The 20999-nt window shown below is 38.7% G+C and overlaps 1 protein-coding gene across 12 annotated transcripts in view; it reads right to left on the reverse strand.

The window, feature by feature from the left end:
* The window catches only part of LOC126161768 (mitogen-activated protein kinase kinase kinase kinase 5), a 323445-nt gene that overhangs the window by 152360 nt on the left and 150086 nt on the right, over positions 1-20999 (reverse strand). For 6 of the 12 annotated variants that reach the window (XM_049917833.1, XM_049917830.1, XM_049917834.1 and 3 more), the window contains one exon: positions 19732-19770. The exons of the other annotated variants lie outside the window; for them this stretch is intronic. In XM_049917833.1, the coding sequence (XP_049773790.1) occupies positions 19732-19770 (39 nt within the window). The remainder of the gene's footprint in view (positions 1-19731; positions 19771-20999) is intronic. 12 annotated transcript variants of the gene reach the window in all.

Genomic DNA, 20999 nt, shown 5'->3' on the forward strand with positions numbered 1-20999 from the left:
CATGTAGTAAGAAATACAGCACTCTATTCAAAAACATAAGGAACTAACAAATATTTTATCAGTACTTTATCAGAGGTAACTCATATGATATTTGCTGTCCATTCAAGAGAGAAACCAACTGAGTACAAGTAAAAAACAATTCTATGGGCATATCACCAAATCACAGTCATTTCACCCTCTTTCAAATAAATCAAGAATATAATTCTCTCCTTTGATACAAAAATCTTGTGTGGTGTTGACAATATTCCTAGTAAATAACTAATATTCTATTCTGCACATTCATTTACTGTCCTCAATCACATATGTAATGCCTCAGTATCACTAAGTGTAATCCAGAAAAAACTGAAGCACACAACTACTATTTTATATTCTGTTTCATAAGAAATATACTCAAATATATGTGATAATAATACCACACTTTATGGATTATAAGACGCACTATTTTCTTTGAAAAATTTTCTCCAAAATTCATGTGCATCTTATACTTGAAGTTAATTTTAAAAGGCCAGTATTTGATTTAAAATTTCTGCCAGTCTTCAAAATGGCCACATATTTGATGCTGCAGGAAATCTATCTCCATCTGGCAACACTGGATTCAAATGGCAGCAGAGCACGGATGCAACGAACAGAGTTATGGGGATTCACAAGCTTGCTAACACTGTCTCCCTCCTGCCCTGCCATCACAAACCCAGAACATTGTCTAGTCCATGATGCCAGTTAACTTCAATTGAAAGTGATTTGTGTTATCAGTAACAGTACAATATTTCTGTTAGTAGTCAGTTTTGTAATGGAAAGAAATAAAAGGTATTCATATGATGCAGGCTATAATTTGAAAGTAATAGTATATGCAGAAGAACACTGAAACAGAGCAGCTGAGCAGCATTTCAACTCTCCATCAGCAGGAAAAAAAAATTCACAATTGGCTGGCTAGTAAAGAAGAACTGAAAAAAATGAGAAAGAGTAAATGTGTAAATGGATGACTGAATGAAAAATGGCCAAAACTAGAAGATAATGTATTGAAATAGATTCAAGGACACCAACACAATGGCACTGGAATTAACACAAAAATGATTCAAATACACACTCTGTAAGTAGGCTGTTTATGTTTTCTTATTGGCAACGTTACGTAGCGCTCTGTATGAAAATCACTGGCTGTGCTGTGTGCAGTCTGTGGCTGGTTAGCATTGTTGTCTGCCATTGTAGTGTTGGGCAGCGGCAGATGGATGTTAACAGCGCATAGCGTTGCGCAGTTGGAGGTGAGCCGCCAGCAGTGATGGATGTGGGGAGAGAGATGGCGGAGTTTTGAAATTTGTTATACTGGATATTATGAACTGCTATATATATTATGACTATTAAGGTAAATACATTGTTTGTTCTCTATTAAAATCTTTCATTTGCTAACTATCCCTATCAGTAGTTAGTGACTTCTGTAGTTTGAATCTTTTATTTAGCTGGCAGTAGTGGTGCTCGCTGTATTGCAGTAGTTCGAGTAACGAAGATTGACAAACTGCCTGTTGGCTTCTGTCTCGGGTTCTTAGGCCTACGTTCATGATGAACGTAGGCCTAAGAACCCGAGACAGAAGCCAACAGGCAGTTTGTCAACAAGTGGCCACGAAAGCCTTAACAATTTTGCATAACGAAGATTTTTGAGAGGTAAGTGATTAGTGAAACATATAGATTAATGTTAGTCAGGGCCATTCCTTTGTAGGGACTTCTGAAAGTCAGATTGCGTTGCGCTACAAAATATTGTGTGTCAGTTTAAGCACAGTCTTGTATAAATTGTTCTAAGGGGATGTTTCATATGTCGACCCTTAGCTGAGGATGGAATCTTCTGATTTTTTCTAGTAGTTTGTGTAATTAGTGTAGATTTTGTTTATTGCTAGCGCGTAATTATAGAGAGAATTTCCTTTGTAGTTGCAGTCTTTCATTGTTGTACAGTAAAACAGGTGTGGCACGCATGTAGATTTGCACCAAGTATTTCGCAGCTGCAATTAACTAGATATTATTTTCAGTGCTATGTTAATGTGTTCCCCTATTTTTGCTCTTCAAATTGTGTTTTTCTGTGTTGTCGTGTGAAATATTGTGACAATAATGTCGTGGGAAAAACGTAACACTAGGCTCCAAAGTAAACTGAGAAATGACAGTAAAGACGAAAGCAGTGTGTTAACACCACCATGTAATGAATTAACTAATATTCAAAGTAGTAATTTGGTAACTGTGCATAGGGAAATGGAGCGGGCGTCAAATAATGGTGTAGACAGTGAAACAGGTAGTAAACAGGGAAGCATTATCGATCGATCGGTCGGCAACAGCTCGCCTCAGGAATTGGGAATGACAGAACACAATATTGCAAATACTGTAGACTCAGGTTTTGGGTTCTCACAGTTTTCTCAAATGAGTCAAGACACATTATCCGCTTGTCAAAATGTGAATGTTGCCGGTGCAAATTCACTGCCGAAAAGCACTGAGGAACATGTTTCAGACACCAGTGCATTGTTATTACAATTAATGCAACAAATGGGACAAAAGCTTCAAAAGTTAGACACAATGGAACAAAATCAGAGACAAACACAGCAACAGTTAGACACAATGGAACAACACCAGAGACAAACACAGCAACAGTTACACACAATGGAACAAAATCAGAGACAAACACAGCAAAAGCTTCAAAAGTTAGACTCACTGGAACAAACTCTCGAACAAACACGTGAAGATTTAACTGCTGAGTTACATAACATTGAATCGAAATGTCAAAAAGTCTGTAATGACGTAAAAACACAAATTTGTGAGCATTTTCAACCTATTTTTTCGTGGCATGAAAATGCATTACAGAATCACGAAGCAGCCATAAAAGAACTGCAAACCATTGTTCATGAAAATCATTAGACCTTGTGGGCTAAAATTGACTCAGTTGCATCTACCGATTCGGTTACGCAACTTGCAAAAACTCAAGAAAACTTAAAGGACACAGTAGATACGATTTCAACACAAGTGGACACTGAAACTTGGTTCAGAAAAACACACTGAGGAAATAAGTACACTATCGGAGAAAGTAGCCGAACTTTCGGATCAGTTCACTAACTTATCTGCAAAGGTAGATGATGATCAGAATGACACAAGACCTGTAGCCATCACTGACACAGAAGAGTGCGAACAAATTAGGAAATTCAAACAAAATCAGAATCAAATTAATACGCAACACCAAAGAGAAATCCGGGAAGTACAAGATCAGCTGACACAGGTAATACAAGAATTACGTATTTCAGAGGCCACTCATGCTCCAATACGGGAAGAGGGACATAGAAATACGGAACAGCCACAAAATAATAACTCAGGGCACTTAGGAAATTATGAAAGAAATTGGCAAGGTACACCGAATTTTGAGATGGAACCGCCGACACGACGTAACAATGACCGATATGCTACTCGCCGACACGATGATTTTGACTATACGCTGTTCATTACTACACGTAAATTCAAAACGTTTAAGAATTCTGCCAACGACATTCATCCACAAGCGTGGCTCCATCAATTCTCTCATTGTTTTCCTCCCAAATGGTCATTGGAGCACAGGTTAGAATTTATGTGTCGCTACTTGGAGAATGAACCAGCTGTAAGAATGCGATCGGTCATTCACGATTGTCACAGTGAAGGAGAATTTTACCATGCGTTCCTCTCAGCTTATTGGTCTCAAGCTACACAAGACCGAGTAAAACATAGCATCATAATGATGAAACATTTCGAACAATCTGAATTTTCCAGTCTTGTGAAATATTTTGAAGACATGTTGCACAAGAATCAGTACCTGTCAAACCCATACAGCCCCTCAGAACTCATACGCATTTGCTTAATCAAATTACCTGAACATTTACGACATATTATTTTGGCAGGACGTTGCAAAGACGACATTGAAGCTTTTCAGGGACTGTTACAAGAACTGGAAATTGACACTGACAATCGCGGAACGCGAAAACAGGAGCACAACAATTACAGATCACATCCGTCACAATTCCGCGATGACAGAAATAATATACGACAAGGCTATTCTTTCAATGTAAATCGTGACCAAAACAGACACCACCCGTATGACAACCATTGGCAGAGTAGTAATAGTTACAGAGAAAGATCGCATTTCCGTAGTAATGAATATGACAGAGACAATCATAGAAACAGACAATATGGCAACCAGAACTATTATTATCACGGGAGACAGAATAACTTCAGATGCAACGGTCCACCGTGCAGTGATAATTCAGGGAGAAATTCTCCACAACTTAACCGACAAGAAAGAAACTACAGTAACTACCGACATGACGACAGACGATATGATCGTAACGACAGACCTGAACTGCATCAGAACTGGCGGGATTTAAACAGGGCAGGACCCTCTCGTCACGGTGAATTTGTAGAAGTTAGGTCTCCAAATCCCAATAACGACGCGCGCCAACAAAGGAACAGACAATGACTCGCACCGCAGGCTGCCGCGTGCGCCGGCTGGCTCAGAGAAAAATAACATAGACGCTAACCTTGAGAAAAATTCCAGTATTCTTTACCGACGGATACCACATGATAATTGCGTTAGAGTTGAAACTGTGCGTACTAGGAAGAGTAAAGGTTTACACCACATTTCACATGTAAAACCATTTATTGACAGATAATCTGCTTTTTAACTTAGTCTTTGCAATTTTCACTTCACGCTACTTGTACAATTTGTCACACTGAGAAACTGTTAACATGCAACAATGTTTTGAAGTTCAATATCCACTCAAGAACCAAGAGAACTTATTTAAACAGAAATTACGAATGCATTGTTATTGCGAACAGACGACACAGTGTTATTGTGTGTGTACATTCTTGCTTGTTAGTTGCACGATTACGTAACGACTACAAGGCTCACATACTTAGAACATTTACCAGTACTGCTAATGAGATTTTAATGCAACATTTTGGTGTACTTGAAAATACATTCTGAATTAAAGTACTTTCTGAGAGATACCAGATGACACAGTGGTTTGTTTATGTGACAGCTACACGATTTTAACACGACGCTACTAATGAGTGACAATTTACAATGTTGCTTTTGTGCTGTATCTGCTTTATATCTGCACAGTTTTTCTGAATTCTTCTGGAAAGTAAAACATGTTTAATAGTAACTTTTGTGGTATAGCTACAATGAGACAGCCTTTTCCGTAGCACAACAATACGTTACAGCACAGTAATTTCTTCATCACAACAATAAGCGTAATAACTAAGAAATCTATACGCAAAGCATTTCACTTTTGTTTATCATGAGGTAAGTACATTGACTTCTGCAGAACTTAGCTTTCGGAGGACGATAACTACGACACTTCCACAGAGATTATCTTACAACAAGACGCACAGTTTAGCGCTACAGTACACGTATTTGAGTGATTAATTTTGTACTTAAAACATTTATTTTTAAAGATATTTGAAGTACAATGGTACAAAGGTTTTCCGTGATACATTTCATCCCATTGCTGTAACCTGTAACACCTGAAGGTATAATTACATTAATCCTCAGGGGAGTACACGCTTACTTTGTGTATCATGTGTTTGGCAAGCACAAGGAGCCCTAGCTAATATGGTATTTGCTTACACAACTTTACACATCGGTACCATACTTCTGTAACACACAAATTACACACCTATCTGATCATTTAACTGAGAGATAAACATTTTTTTTACTACATCAGTGACGCATGTTTACATAATTACACCGTTGGATAACTTCACACTTACGAAATTGTATTTTGTCTGTACTTTGTGAACTGTTCATATTTTTTCGGACCCATTGTGATACTACGAGAGCTTTGAATGATGTATTTGGTATGGGATCATGATTTTTAAAGAACGTTTGAGATAGATGACACTTTTGACATGAGCAGAGAATTTTTTTTAGGTTTTGAAATTATTGGAGGAAGCTACGACGATTTTGAGAGTTGACTGAGGTGTTATGATGTTATTATTACGAAGACGATGTGTATTATGCTGTTGAGGTATGTTTATGATCAATGAGATGATGCTATATGAGGAATTTGATTATGCTATGTATTTATTATGATGAAATATTGAAGAAATGTCGACGAATATGTATATGGGTAACAACGTAAGGAATAATGAGTAGTGGTTAAGGACTCTGATTTGTGAAGAAGGATGTTGGAAACCAAGAATCGTACTTTAAGAGTTAGGAAATGTGTGTAAATGCGTGAATGTATCACAATGCCGGCGAAAATTTTTTGGACACTGTTATATTCATAAGATTTTGTTTCTACAGACTTGTAACGCAAATTCTTGACCTGTGAAATATTTTTATATGGGACTGTCACTGTAGCGAAAACTGCTGTCGTAAATATTTCCGTAAGAAAGTTAAGTGACCACCTGCACGTAATGCGTCGTGAGCACCCAGCTGTGTCAGACGCCTGAAAAAAAAAGCCATTATTGAGGGCCTTTTCAGAGGCACAGGTAAGAAAAAAGAAAGGGGAGCCCATTATCCTCGCTATTGACATTTCCTTGTTGAAAGCATACTGTGGAGCTCATAATTTATGATATTTACTGAAATGCCTAATGAAACGATGAGAAACATTTCACAGCTATTGTCTTGCTAGTTGAGAAAAATGCCATATGGCTTGCTTTATGTATTTATTTACACATTTTGTTTAATATCAAGTTTCTAGCTGCACTGCAGCATTGGTTAAAATAGAATTTTATAGATGTACTAATATAAATATTTTCTGTCTACAGATCCAGTAAATACTAATTTTGTAATACATTTCCCAAAAATGGGGGAGCACAAAGACATTTCACAGGAACTGCATACATAATTTTCTTTTCAACTACTTGGTAATTTTTTTTTGGTAGAGTAAGTTTTTGTGATGCATCACTCTAGTGTTAAGATGTGACATAAGTATTAAACATGGCCATTTTTACTGTAATATTTTTTCTGCTTGAGCTTTGTCATGTATAGATGTAAGTCTTATATTTTTTATATTTGCTGCTGCTGTTTGCCAGGCACAGTGCTACTGAATTTTAATTTGTCTTACTCTTCTAAGCTAGCTTTACCACTGATTTATTTTTCTTGTTTGCTGCACAGTGCCTTATCTTAGTTGCAATATTGTTGCTTCACCAATTTCCATTTTTTTGTCATTGCTGTTTGTATTAATTGTTTTGTGCTGCTGCATTGCCTCGCCCCGTAGTTTATGCATCTGAGCTCAGTAGATTTAAGTTAGCTTAAGAGGGGGTAGACTATATAAGAAACTAACTATGATGAATTGGAAGAAATGCATTGAGAAGCTATAAGAAAATGGTGTGGCCAAAAAAAAGAATTTTGAAAGAGGATATGAACAAAAAAAGTAGGGTTTAGGGACAACAGGTTTAGGTAGGATTTTCTTGGAAATAAATGTTGAGGTAAGATAATGGTAAATAAATAATGAGGTAAGAAATGTGTGAACAGAATACAGAAAGCATGCTTGGATAGAATTTTTTGGCTGGAGTAAATATCGAAATAAGACGAAAGATCTATGGAATGAAGTTTTGGGTTGGACTGCAGTACCAAATGTTACACTGAAAACGAACCCTGTCCTTTCCTTTTGTGTTATTCCACTATGTGTTTGTGTACCTTTGTGTATTTGTTTTCTTCCTGTCTGTGTGTAGTTTCATAGAATTTTTTCTTCTTCTAATACTAAGCTACATTCACTATGATGAGGAATACTGTTATCCTCAAATATAATTGGCATTAATAATATGTTATTTACCTTGTAAAGATGCTTAGACATTATTTATTCTGTTTTGTTTTAATGCTCATGTGTGAAGTTGATGTTTCAAAAGTTATTCTGATCTTTTATGTATGTACTCATGTCATAATTCCTGTAACACTGATGTATATGTTTATTTCTATTCTGTTGTAAAGCCTGTACTACAAATGTTATCTGTACTGTTATGTTATTTAATGATGTATTTTGTACCTTTGTAATTGTATTCTTATGTTATAAAATTGTAATGACACCAGTTCATCATATTATTATCTTGTAAGTTCCATTTCACTGCACACATTTCTGTTGGTCATAGTATATGGACAATATGTGAGAAGTAGGGACTGATAGTGTTTGCACATGTGTTAATAATTCAGCAAGGGACTGGATAACAGCATTGCTGGTTCTAAGGACAATTCCAAAAACTTTGTGAGTGCACAAGTGGTGGTTATGGACTTGCTATATTGTCCGCAAGACTCTTCGACGGTGATTGTGCACCTGCACAGTCGCAGCAGATGGCTGCTGGCCATCTCTACAAGGACTACAGTGGGTCTGCATCTCTGATGACCCACCAATACCATTATTTCTACAAGGACTACAGTGGGTCTGCACCTCTGGTGGCCCACCAATACCACAATCTCTACCAGGACTACTGTGGGCCTGTCCACAATTTCTACAAGGACTGCAGTGGGTCTGCACCTCTGGTGGCCCACCAATACCGTAATCTCTACCAGGACTACAGTGGGTCTACTCTGTGATGACCTACCTACCAATATTCATCAACTTCGACTGACTCTGCGGTTTGTTTGCTCTGTTGCGGCCCATTACCTGTCAGCATGTCAAGAGTCAGCACTGTCTTTCCATTGGAAGGACAACACTACTTCTTCAAGACTGCATGGAAATCCACTACTTCCGTGTGCATTGTCTTTTACTGCTCAGACTTTGAGAAAAGAAACGGCAGTTTTACTATGATGAATGATCAGGACTGTCTTTATGGACTGTGAGAAAATTTTAGCTTTTGACCAACATTGTATCAATAAGTGTGTGCATTTGATTTCTTTGTTATTGTAATTACGATTATGAAAAATTTTAACAAATATGTATTGCCCACTGCCCAAAACAATTTGTAAAATTTTTTGTGGGGAGCATGGGGGCTATGTAAGTAGGCTGTTTATGTTTTCTTATTGGCAACGTTACGTAGCGCTCTGTATGAAAATCACTGGCTGTGCTGTGTGCAGTCTGTGGCTGGTTAGCATTGTTGTCTGCCATTGTAGTGTTGGGCAGCAGCAGGTGGATGTTAACAGCGCATAGCGTTGCGCAGTTGGAGGTGAGCCGCCAGCAGTGGTGGATGTGGGGAGAGAGATGGCGGAGTTTTGAAATTTGTTATACTGGATATTATGAACTGCTATATATATTATGACTATTAAGGTAAATACATTGTTTGTTCTCTATCAAAATCTTTCATTTGCTAACTATCCCTATCAGTAGTTAGTGACTTCCGTAGTTTGAATCTTTTATTTAGCTGGCAGTAGTGGTGCTCGCTGTATTGCAGTAGTTCGAGTAACGAAGATTTTTGTGAGGTAAGTGATTAGTGAAACGTATAGATTAATGTTAGTCAGGGCCATTCCTTTGTAGGGACTTCTGAAAGTCAGATTGCATTGTGCTAAAAAATATTGTGTGTCAGTTTAAGCACAGTCTTGTATAAATTGTTCTAAGGGGACGTTTCAACTCATACGATAGTGCTACAGTGGAACTTCACCGCAGTTTGAGGGTGGAGTTGGTTGGTGTTACAGTTTTATGAAGTGTTATGGACTTATCACGCAAACCAAAACCAAAATATCTCTGTAAATGATACAAGAGTATGAACAGAAAATATTATCTTCCCATCACCAAATACGGAAAATGCACGAAACTCCTCTGACATTTGATGTGCCAAGTAACAGAACTGTTGCCATGAGAGATGTCAAAACTGTAACTACAACAAGTGAACATGAAGAAACGCACTAGAGTGTTATCCTTTCATGTTGTTCTGACAGTACTAAACTTAAGCCAATGATCATTTTCAAGTGCAAAACAACGCCAAAACCTTCTTAATATCACCAGGCATTGCTGTTCTTGTAGATGATGAGGATTGCATAGACGAGACTGGTATGACATCATGGATTAACAGCGTGTGAGAGAGAATGAAAGGTGCTTTATTGAAGAAGAATTCTCTTCCTGTGCTAGATCAGTTTAGCAGTCATTTGAAAAACTCTGTGAAAGAGAAATTGAGACACGGAAATAAAGAGCTTTCTGTTATCCCCAGAGGACTTACTACACGATTGCATCCTTGATAAATAAACCATTCAAAGCTTATATGAGAGAGTAATGGAAAAAATGGATGATGGATGAAACACAATGTGAATTCATGCCGAAGGAAGCTTTAAAACAACCTACAATCGAACAAGTGTGTCAGTGGATAAAACAGTTGTGGTCTAGAGTGAGAGAATACATTATTATGTTAACTGAACCTTCTGTCAGTTCTTGGTAGAACAACATTATAATAAATGAGAAGTGCTAGTTTGCTTTTGTTATGCAGTATTACTTTTATTGGGTTAACCGGTTTTCAGCTTACAAGGCCATCTTCAGACATTTACTAGTATTATCATCAAAGAAGTCACTTCTTTGGTGACAATTCTCACTACAGGTCTGAAGATGGCCTTGTAAGCCGAAAACCATTTAACAGAATGAAAGTAACACTGTAGAACAAAAGCAAACTAGCACTTTTCATTTGCTACACATTATTGTTAAACCTTTCAAGAAGCAATGCAGAAGTCACGCTCTTGATGACAGTAATGACCATCTTATATATGATGAGAACAAAGGTGACAATGAAAAGGAAGAGGAAGAAGAAGAAGAGAGTTAAGATGACAATTTTTGGGGATTTTAGAGGATAGTTCAGTTCTATAAGCTAAGGGGTCCCTTTTTTTTTAGTCTAGCTTTGGTAAAAATGTTATTTTAAAAAAATTGCTTGAAAATTAAGGTACATCTTATATCCTGTAAAATATGGTAATGGCATTGGGGATTTTCTGTGAATTTTACATAGCTCCTAATTATGCTATCACCATTCACTCAGCTGATGATGCAGTTTTATGCATTCAAGGAAGGAAGGACGGATGGAAGGAGGCAGGGATGATTAGTGTTTAACATCCTGTGAACAATGAAGCCATTAGAGACAAAGCACAAGCTCAGATTAGGGAAGGATAGGGAAGAAAACTGGCCGTCCGATTCTATGGAACAACAACCATCTCAGCATTTGCCTTCATTTAGGGAAATCAAGGAGAACCTAATTCTGGAAGGAACAGATGGGGAGTTGAACCATTTAACTCCCAAATGCAAGTCTAGTGTGTTTATCACTGTGCTTTCTCACTCGATCACATGTATTATTTTTAATGATGATTGGCAGTAGGAGAACAACATGAGGAGCAATTTTAAAGGTTGTGACTAAAGGAGGAACAACCAAGTAAACAAAAACTATTAGATGAAACAAGTTTGAAGGGGGGCACAAAGTTGTAGGTCATAATGGCTGGTTTATCTACACATCAATTTTAAGACATTATAACAAATTCATATGGTGTATTTTGGAAAAGTGACGATTGAAACAAGCTGATAAAGTACCTAGAAATGCCAATGTTAGACAAAATCTAAAAGTAAATAAAAATGTAATCTCTGCTCTGGTTAAAGCTTTACATAAGCTGATTTTTGAAAGAGTTCCAGAAGGAAATCTTATCGGTATTATCTGAGGGAATTTTCTGATGTAATTTTCAATCAATAGCTGGCAAAACTGACGGTAAGTCAGGTATTGAAGTGTCTTTTTTACAACTAGAATTGTGAGCAATCTGCAATATATTATGTGTAGATAGTGGGGCAAAAAATGAAGTTACTACCATACTGAAATTTGTTATGATTCATCCAAATCTGTGTTGAAAATTAATGAGAACATAGAATGTGAAGAGGATGGCGGTAATGATGATGATGATGATGAACCACAAGAGCACGGGAAGGGAATGCTTCAATAGCAATGAATGCAACCATCTCTCATCTGAATGCATGAAGGAGAGTAATAATCAAAAGACATCAATGAATGCAAACACTGCAAAGAAGAGTATTAACAATTGTCAATTTAAAAATGTCGGTTTAAATACCAAACCTCTCCACAGTGTCTCATGAAGTGAGAGCATGTAAGACAGTTTATGGTGATCAATCTATCAGATTGGGACATTAAGCTTTGAAGGTCCCCTTGGTGCTATTTGCGAGGCGTGAGGAGTAGGCTATGTGCCGGAGACTGGTTTCACCCTCTCACCACCACCACCACCACCATACAACACAAATACAACACTACCCTACACACACACACACACATACACACACATATGTAGTATTACAATTAATGTAACAGAGCTATCGTAAATAAATAAAAAAGACACATTCCTGAGTACTCTCTGCCTAGAGGTCTGAACAAAAGACTATTTTATTTGTGGAATATTTTACTCAAGAAGATGCCATCATCATAAAACCATACAGCAATTCTGCCATAGAGGGCAATTTTGATAAATAAATTTCTTTCCCTAAATAACCATCATCATAAAACCATACAGCACAGCTGCATGTTCTTGGGAAATATAACATGCTGTAGTGTCCCTTTGCTTTGTTCAGTCGTTTGCAGAGCCAACATTGCAAGGCCATGTGGGCTAATGTTACAAGGCCACATTAGTCAAACAAGACTGTTGCCCTTGCAACTACTGAAAAAGCTGATGCCCCTCTTCAGGAATCATACATTATTTATGTCTCACCACAGGTACCCTCAGTACAGCTATCTATATCATTGACTCTTACACACCAGGCTGCCGTGATGAAGTACACGGTTCATGTGAGACTTTATTAGTACGATATTAAATTAATTTTGTTGGCTGTGTAGAATACCATCTAGTAACAGAAACTGTTGAATTTCATATGATCAAACATGCCAATTATAATTTTCTTCAAAAACTTCTTTTCAAAGAGGAGCAGAAGCTGGATGAAGGCTTCCCTCCGCTTGTTAACACATTACAAAAGAGTAAGGGTCTATTAATCATCAGCAGCTCAAACATACAGCAAATGATGGTACCACTTCAGGAAATGGCTGGAAAGGACACCTAGTGCACTCAGTGTGCATGCCTGGGGCGGGGGGGGGGGGGGGGGGGGGGGGGGGCGGCTCATTTAACATGCTGAAGAGGCTGTTCCAGCAGTTGTTGAGGGAACAGGGTGCATCAGCTGCAGACTGTGGTCCACACTGGAACAAATGATGCCTGTTGTCTGGGTTCTGAGGCCATTCTTGGGTTATTCCAGCGACTGGCAGAGAAGGTTGAGAAGACCAGACTTGTGCATCTAGTTTCAACGTAGCTCACAATTTGCAGAATTGCCCCAGAACTGATCGTCGGTACAAGTCACATAAAAGGAGCAAAAAAATGTGGATTTCCGGTACCGGGAATCGAGCCCGGGTCTCCTGAGTGAGAGCCAGATATCCTAGCCACTGCCACGCATGGTCTGAGGCGTCCTGTTACGGTCCGTGTCACTCCCCCCCTCAAACGTTCGAGTCCTCCCTCGGGCATGGGTGTGTGTGTTATCCATAGTGTAAGTTAGTTTAAGTCAGATTAATTGGATGTAGGCTTAGGGACTGATGACCTAAGTAGTTTGGTCCCATAAGACCTTACCACAAATTTCCAAAAAATTTCCTAGCCACTTTTTTTATTTTATTGTGATTTCAAAACACTAGTTCACTGAGGCCCTTTGGTTATAATTCGAGTAGAAGGGCTGAACCAGAGACTCAGAACATTCTGTGACCAGATAGGCTGCAACTTCATGGACTTGCACCATATGGTTAAGAACTGTAGGGTCTGCCTAAATAGATCAGGTGTGCACTACACATCAGAGGTTGCTACTCAGGTAGCTGAATGTGTGTGGTGTGCACACAAGGGTTTTTTAGGTTAGGTGACTCTCCATCCAATCCAGACAATGACAGCTGTACAAGACCCAAAAGTATCAGTGTAAGATCGAAAGAAATGCCTCCCACAGCGGAAAGTACAAAAATCGTAAGGGTAAACTGCCGTAGCATTCACAACAAAGAGCCAGAGTTTGAAGCACTCATGAAATGCAGTGAAGCTCACACAATACTAGGTACAAAAGATGGTCAAAATCTAAGATCGATAGCAGTGAGATTTTTGATGAAAGTTTAAGTGTATATTGAAAGGATAGGCAAATGGGAATGGAGCTGGTGTGTTTGTCGTAGTAGACAAAAAACTCAAATCGATCAAGGTAGAAACTGAAGCCGCATGTGAGATTGTTTGGGCAAGACTTAGTATCAGCGGTCAGCATAAAATGATAACTGGATCCTTCTATCACCCACCAGAGTTATCTCCTGATGCAATTCAAAACTTTAAGGAAAACCTCAGTTCACTTTAAACAAGTTTCCTAATCATACTGTAATCATCGGTGGAGACTTAAATCGACCAACAATAAATCAGGAAAATTACAGTTTTGTTAGTGGCAGTCATGATAAGACATCATGTGAAACTTAACTAAATGGCTTCTCTGAAAATTACCTAGAACAGATAGTTAGTTAAGGACCTCACTCATGATGGAAATGTATTGGATCTAATAGCAACAAATTGACCTTACCTCTTTGAGGATGTCCACATCAAAACGAGTATCGGTGACCATTATGTGGTTGTGGCAACTACAATTGTGTGTGTTCAGTAAAGTAGATAAAAAATCAGCAGTGTCATATCTCAGTGAGGGACTTGAAACTTTCAGCACAGGTCAGGAGCATGTAGAGGAACTCTGGCTCAAGTTTAAAAGAATAGTTGACCATGCACTGGATACTTACGTACCCAGTAAACAGTTCATAGTGGGAGGTAACCTCCATGGTGACTGCACAGAAACTTCTAAAGAAACAGAGGTTACTGCATAATATATGTAAAACAAAGCATAGGGCTATAGAAAGAGAGATGCTGAATGCAAAGTGTTTGGATGTCAAGAGAGTAATGTGCAATGACTTCAGTAACTGCTGTAGCAGAATACTGTCAAATGACATTTTACAAAACCCAGAGAAATTCTGATAATATGTAAATGCTGTTAGTAGCACCAAAGTTAGTGTCCAGTCCCTAGCGAATGAGTCAGGAATCGAAATTGCGGGTATAAAAACAAAAGCTGAACTCTGTTTTCAAGTGTTTCTTTACAAAGGAAAGACCAGGAAAACTGCCTCAATTTAATCCTCATATCACTGAAAAAATTAATGAAAAAGAGCATTAATATCAGTAGTGTTGAGAAACAGATGAAATCATTAAAATTGAACAAATCTCCAGGTCCTGATGGAGTCCTGTCACTCTCTAGACTGAATTTGCAGCTGAGTTAGCCCCTCTTCTAATATAATCTATTGTAGATCCCTCGAACAAAAAACCATGTCCAGTTCTTGGAAAAAAGCACAGGTCACACCTGTCTACAAGTAGGGTAGTAGAAGCGATCCACAAAACTACTGTCCAACATCCTTGACATCGATCTGTTGTAGACTCTTAGAACATATTCTGAGTTCAAACACAATGAGCTATCTCGAACAAAATGGCCTCCTCAATGCCACCCAGCACAGACTTCGAAAACATCGATCGTGTGGAACCCAACTCACACTTTTCTCACATGACATACTGAAAGCTCTGGATCAAGGCAGTATTTTTTCAGTTCTGAAAAGCATTTGACTCTAAACTGCATGTATGCTTATTGTCAAAAGTATGATCATGTGGGGTATCAAGAGAAATTTGTGACTGGGTTGAGGACGCAGCACATTATCTTGGATGGATGTTATGACTCGCCGATCATTCAAAGTGCCGCCGCGCAATTACATGCGTCCTCTACATGCGGCACTGTCTGCCAGCCATGCAGCAGCCACGCCACCTACACGGCCAGCCAGCCAGCGGCTGCTAGACTTGGACTCAGTGCTCATTCGAATGTTACCGTATTCACATGTCTTGCTTGTCAACTTGCTCTGTGACTTATATGTGTTGTGTCGTTTTGAAATATGTGTGTTCAACTTGACGTTATAACAATTGGCGATGAGGATGGGATTTTTCCTTTTCATCGTTGACCCACAGGTTTCCAGGGCTACTGTCGAGCAACTATCGCAAGGTCTCATTGAACAGCAAACGCTTCTAACATCGGCGATTCGCGATTTCGTTGCAGCATCAAATGCGGGGTGTTTCTCGTCGTTGGCTATACCTCCTTTTCCTCCTTACGACAAGACGGCGGAAGACCGGTCTGATTATGAAAAATGTCTTCGACAGCGCTTCTTGGCTTTTCATGTCACGGACGAACAAACATGTAAGTCTCTGTTCCTTTCCTGGATTTCACCTCAAATGTATCGGTTGTTGTCACAATTGGCTCCTTTGAAAGATCCTGTGTCTTTGTCGTTTGCTGAAATGTACTCACTTCTGTCTGTCTATTTTCAAAAGCAAACGCATGTGGTAGCCTCTCGTGTTGCCTTTTATCGTTGTCAAAAACAACTGCATCAATCCTATTGCGCTTTGGCTGCTGAACTTCACGGCCTTAGTTGAAAGTGTCAATTTGTTACCAACGTTCACAAAGAATCCTATGCAGATTCCATGGTATGGGATGCTATTATCCGGTCGGCGCCCGACAACGAAGTTCAGCAACGTGCCCTTCAGTTGGCAAATCCGACTCTAGATGAAGTCCTCTCCATCGCGCAGTCTTTTGAAACTTCTTGTGCCGCGGGGGCGCAAATAGAGGCGTGGGGTGATGTCGGGGAAATACAACCTCTGTGCGCTGTTGACAATGCGTGCGGCGCGTTCCTGCCGGGCGACATGGCCGCAGTGCGCTCCCACGCGCAGCCTCGGCCTAACCGTAAACAACCCGCTAAGAAACTGCAGCAACACCCCCGGCAACTTCCTTCATGTCCGTGGTGTTTCATGAAACATTCACGCGAGGATTGTCCCCAATATTGGGCTCTTTACTTGTCTCGTTTCAATTATGAGATTCATTTCCGGCCGATGGTTCAACATGCGAATGCCGATGCACTGTCTCGCCTTCCCCGACCCCTACGTCTCCTGTCATCCAGTCAAACAACACCTATGGACGTTAGCAATCTACAGGCCACCTCCATCAAGACCAGTGAAAAAATTTCAAAGGAGGGAAAAGTGTTGTGACTCGCCGATCATTCAAAGTGTCACCACGCAATTACGTGTGTCCTCTACATGTGGCGCTGTCTGCCGGCCATGCAGCAGCTGCGCCACCTAAGCAGTCGCGCCACCTAAGCAGCCGCGCCACCTAAGCAGCCAGCCAGCCAGCAGCCGCTGGACTTGGACTAAGTACTCATTCGAATGTTACCGTGTTCACGTGTCTTGCTTGTCAACTTGCTCTGTGACTTATATGTGTCATGTCGTTTTGAAATATATGTGTTCAACTTGACGTTATAACAATGGAGAGTCACTGACATATGAAGTAACTTCAGGTGTGCCCCTGAGAAGCATGCTGGGACTGTTTCTGCTCCTGTTCTATATCAATGACCTTGCAGACAATATTAATAGTAACATCAGGCTTTTTGCAGATAATGCAGTTATCTATAATGAAGAAGCTGCATAAATTTTCAGTCAGACATGGATAAGATTTCAATGTGGTGCAGACACTGGGATCTTGCTCTAAATGTACAGAATTGTAAAATTCTGCACTTGACAAAACGAAAAAATGTAGTATCCTATATCATCAATGATTCACTGGTGGAATCAACCAACTCATACATATACCTGGGAGTAGCACTTTGCAGGAATATTAAATGGAATGCTCACATAGGTTCAGTCTTGGGTAAAGCAGGTGGTAGACTTCAGTTTGTTGGTAGAATACTGGGGAAGTGCAATCAGTCCACAAAAGAGATTGCTTACAAATCACTCATGCAACCCATCCTAGAATATTGCTCAAGGGTGTGGGACCCATACGAGATAGGACTAACAGGGGATATTGATTGTATACAGAGAAGGGTAGCACAAATGGTCACAGGTTTGTTTAATCCATGGGAGAATGTCTCAGAGATACTGAAGGAAATGAACTGGCAGAGTCTTTAAGACTACGTAGCAGAACTACATAGCTCTGCAGCAAACGAATAACAAAAACAAAACTAAGTCCAACTTAGAATGCTTGTAACTGCCATCTGAAGATGGATTTGTAAAGAAAAAATCCGAAACCGGTCATGGTCTGAAGATAATAAACCTTTTTAAACCATACATGTGGCTGGTAGCTGTTTTTTATCAATTATAAATCTTTAAGACAGACATAAACTATCCCAAGAAAGTCTATTACCAAAGTTCCAAGAATCAGTTTTAAATGATTACTTTAAGAATATGCTACAACCCCTATGTATCGCTCACATATGGATTGTGAGGAGAAGATCAGAATAATTACCACATGCACAGAGGTATTCACACAATCATTCTTCCCAGGCTCCATGAGTGAATGGAACAGGACAAAACCCTAATAACTGGTACAATAGGACATACCCTCTACCATGCACCTCATGGTAGTTTGCAGAGTATAGCTGTAGATGTAGGTGTAGCCATAGATGTAAACTGTGAGTAACACAGTATTTCAACTGGACTAGACCATCAACATTGTATAAAATGTGGGAGTGCCATCCATGTAACATGGTGACTTTCACAATTCTTTGCAACAATGTGAATGATGCACTGGCTGGAAAACTTGCCTTAAATTCAGGAGGAGCAAATTTCAAATTCTGATCTACATATTTCATGTCATGTACCTACAGCACTACAGACAAATTCTGGAATAATTTTTTCAATAAAGCAGGTGCTATTCCTTCTCTTCATCATGTCCAGCTGTGCTACTGCCCTATATGTAATAACACTAGTGTTGCCAAAATGTTTAACCTCCAACTGTGCAAAGTTTTCCTACTCATGGGAATAACTGAGCATTCATGTATGTTATGTGCAGAAAACACACAGTTCTTACCACATTCCAGTCAACACGCAAAAATAATATTACAGATTAAATATTTTCCCAAGCCAAACAATTACATTCATGATTGCTGATCTCTGATTTCAGTTTCAGAATGGTGCTTCTGTTGTCTCAATGAAATGACTCATTAAAATGTCAATTCCTCTCTCTAGCATATTTCTTTTTAACTACCAGTTTTATTTTAATTTCAACTGTCAATTTTGCTATAAAAGTCACTTTTAATTGTTTGCCCTGAATCCATTGATAACTTACAATTTTTTTTGACAACAGAAATAGAAAGAAAGAAAAACGCATCTATGAGGTCATGTATCACATTGTATTTTTATTATTTATAATACCTCAACTAAGAACTTCGAGCTGCCACCATCCTGTGATAACAAGTTTCATATCCACAGCAGACATTAACAGAGTTATAGATGCATATCATGCTAAACAATTCAAATTACACAAAGTTGCAGAGTCATGCCCACATTTCTTTTGGAGAAGGCTATCCATAACATGCAGTTGTGAAACAGTGCAGATAGACAGCTCATCCTAAAAATACCAAATCGCGCTCTCCTTCTCCCCCTGAAACTGCACAATAAAATGATACTAGTGACACCTGTAGGACATGTATGAGACCAGTGCTTGGTGACCAGCAAAACTGTCCCTATATCAAAAGCAAAATGCAATCATCATTATCACATATCAGTTTTGCTTTCAAATGTGATATAGCACAAAATTAGAGGAAGCATCACTAAGTATTTCAACCTGTAATTGCAGTGCATCCTCTTCCAAGCCACTACTTCCAAATGGGCTAACTTACTTTTAATTTTAAGTAAATACACACAGAAGAACAATCAGGACCCCTTCATTGTTAAAGCCATGCAGTACACTGAGGAACATTATGAACAATAATAAAAAGTTACCATACCTCAGGATAAGTTCTTCATCTATGTACTGCAAAAGACTCCTGTTGATGAAAAATAAATTGCTGCTAAACGAAAGTTAAAAAACTTTTGAAATCAATAAAAACTAAAAAATTAAAAGCTCAAAAATAGCTATCAAATAAATTTAAATAATGAGTAATAATAAACTGTAAAGTATATAGTGTAAGATTCGGAGGTGCAATATTCTGTAAGACAGAAGAGCCAAGGCGAAGGGCAGCGGTCATGATAGAAGGATTACAGAAAAAGTGTGTTGTCACATCTAACAAATTTTCTAATGCAACAAACTCAGAAGCACAATGATGAAACACACAAAGCTAAATACACACACACACACACACACACACACAATTATTACAACACAAATATCATTACAACTTGTCATTCCTTCACACTTACTCATGCAGATATAATATTTTACACATTTATCAACACACTATGATCTTTTCTACTTCAAACTGGGATAGTATCTTGAAATATCATCATCATCATCATCATCCTTTTACTAATAACACAACTTGCTGAATAACAAGGTGATAACTCAAAGTTGGTTTAGTACATTTTTTATAATCCAAACAAAGATTTAAAAATGTGTTTATGTAACTAAAAAATGTGTTTTTGTTACAATTTTCTTGTCCCTTGTGCCACTCATTCAGTTGTCATAAACTTAGCCCATTGCAGTTGTACAACTACCCCCAAATATAATACGGCAATATGCAGCAGCTGACCAGAAGCACTGTTTCCTTTTATCTGTACTCACTCTGCTTTGAATAGCTGTTTTTGTTTTTTAAAGCATGTTATGCATCTCTTGCAAGAGCAATATGAGTGAGTGGAGAGACCACGGGACAAAGGTGGGAGGGAGAGTGGGGGTAACTCTTTTAGTTCCAGGGTAAATGGCAAAAGAGTTTTGACATTTGGCAATTGAATGACTCTGGGTATGCTTGCTACTAGTCAATATCCATGATATGTTCTGGCTTTCTTTAAACTGCCACTGAAGAACTACATCTGTCTGTATGGTGGCAAAATGAAACTTTGGTTTGTGAAGAACATTTCTCAGTGAAGGGTGGGGGTGCCCCTTGCTGAGAATGCCACTGATGCCTTGTAAAATATAATTAGGATACAAGAGAATTACTTTAATATGGAGAAAATTTTGAACATACAAGCACTAACAAAAGACAACAGAAAAACTGGGAGCACATATTTTCCCTCTTTTTTTTTTTTAAAAAAAATGAATGGCACTGTTGGTTATCTTTTA

This window comes from Schistocerca cancellata, chromosome 2 (genome assembly GCF_023864275.1).
Source record: "Schistocerca cancellata isolate TAMUIC-IGC-003103 chromosome 2, iqSchCanc2.1, whole genome shotgun sequence".
Lineage (NCBI taxonomy): Eukaryota > Metazoa > Arthropoda > Insecta > Orthoptera > Acrididae > Schistocerca > Schistocerca cancellata.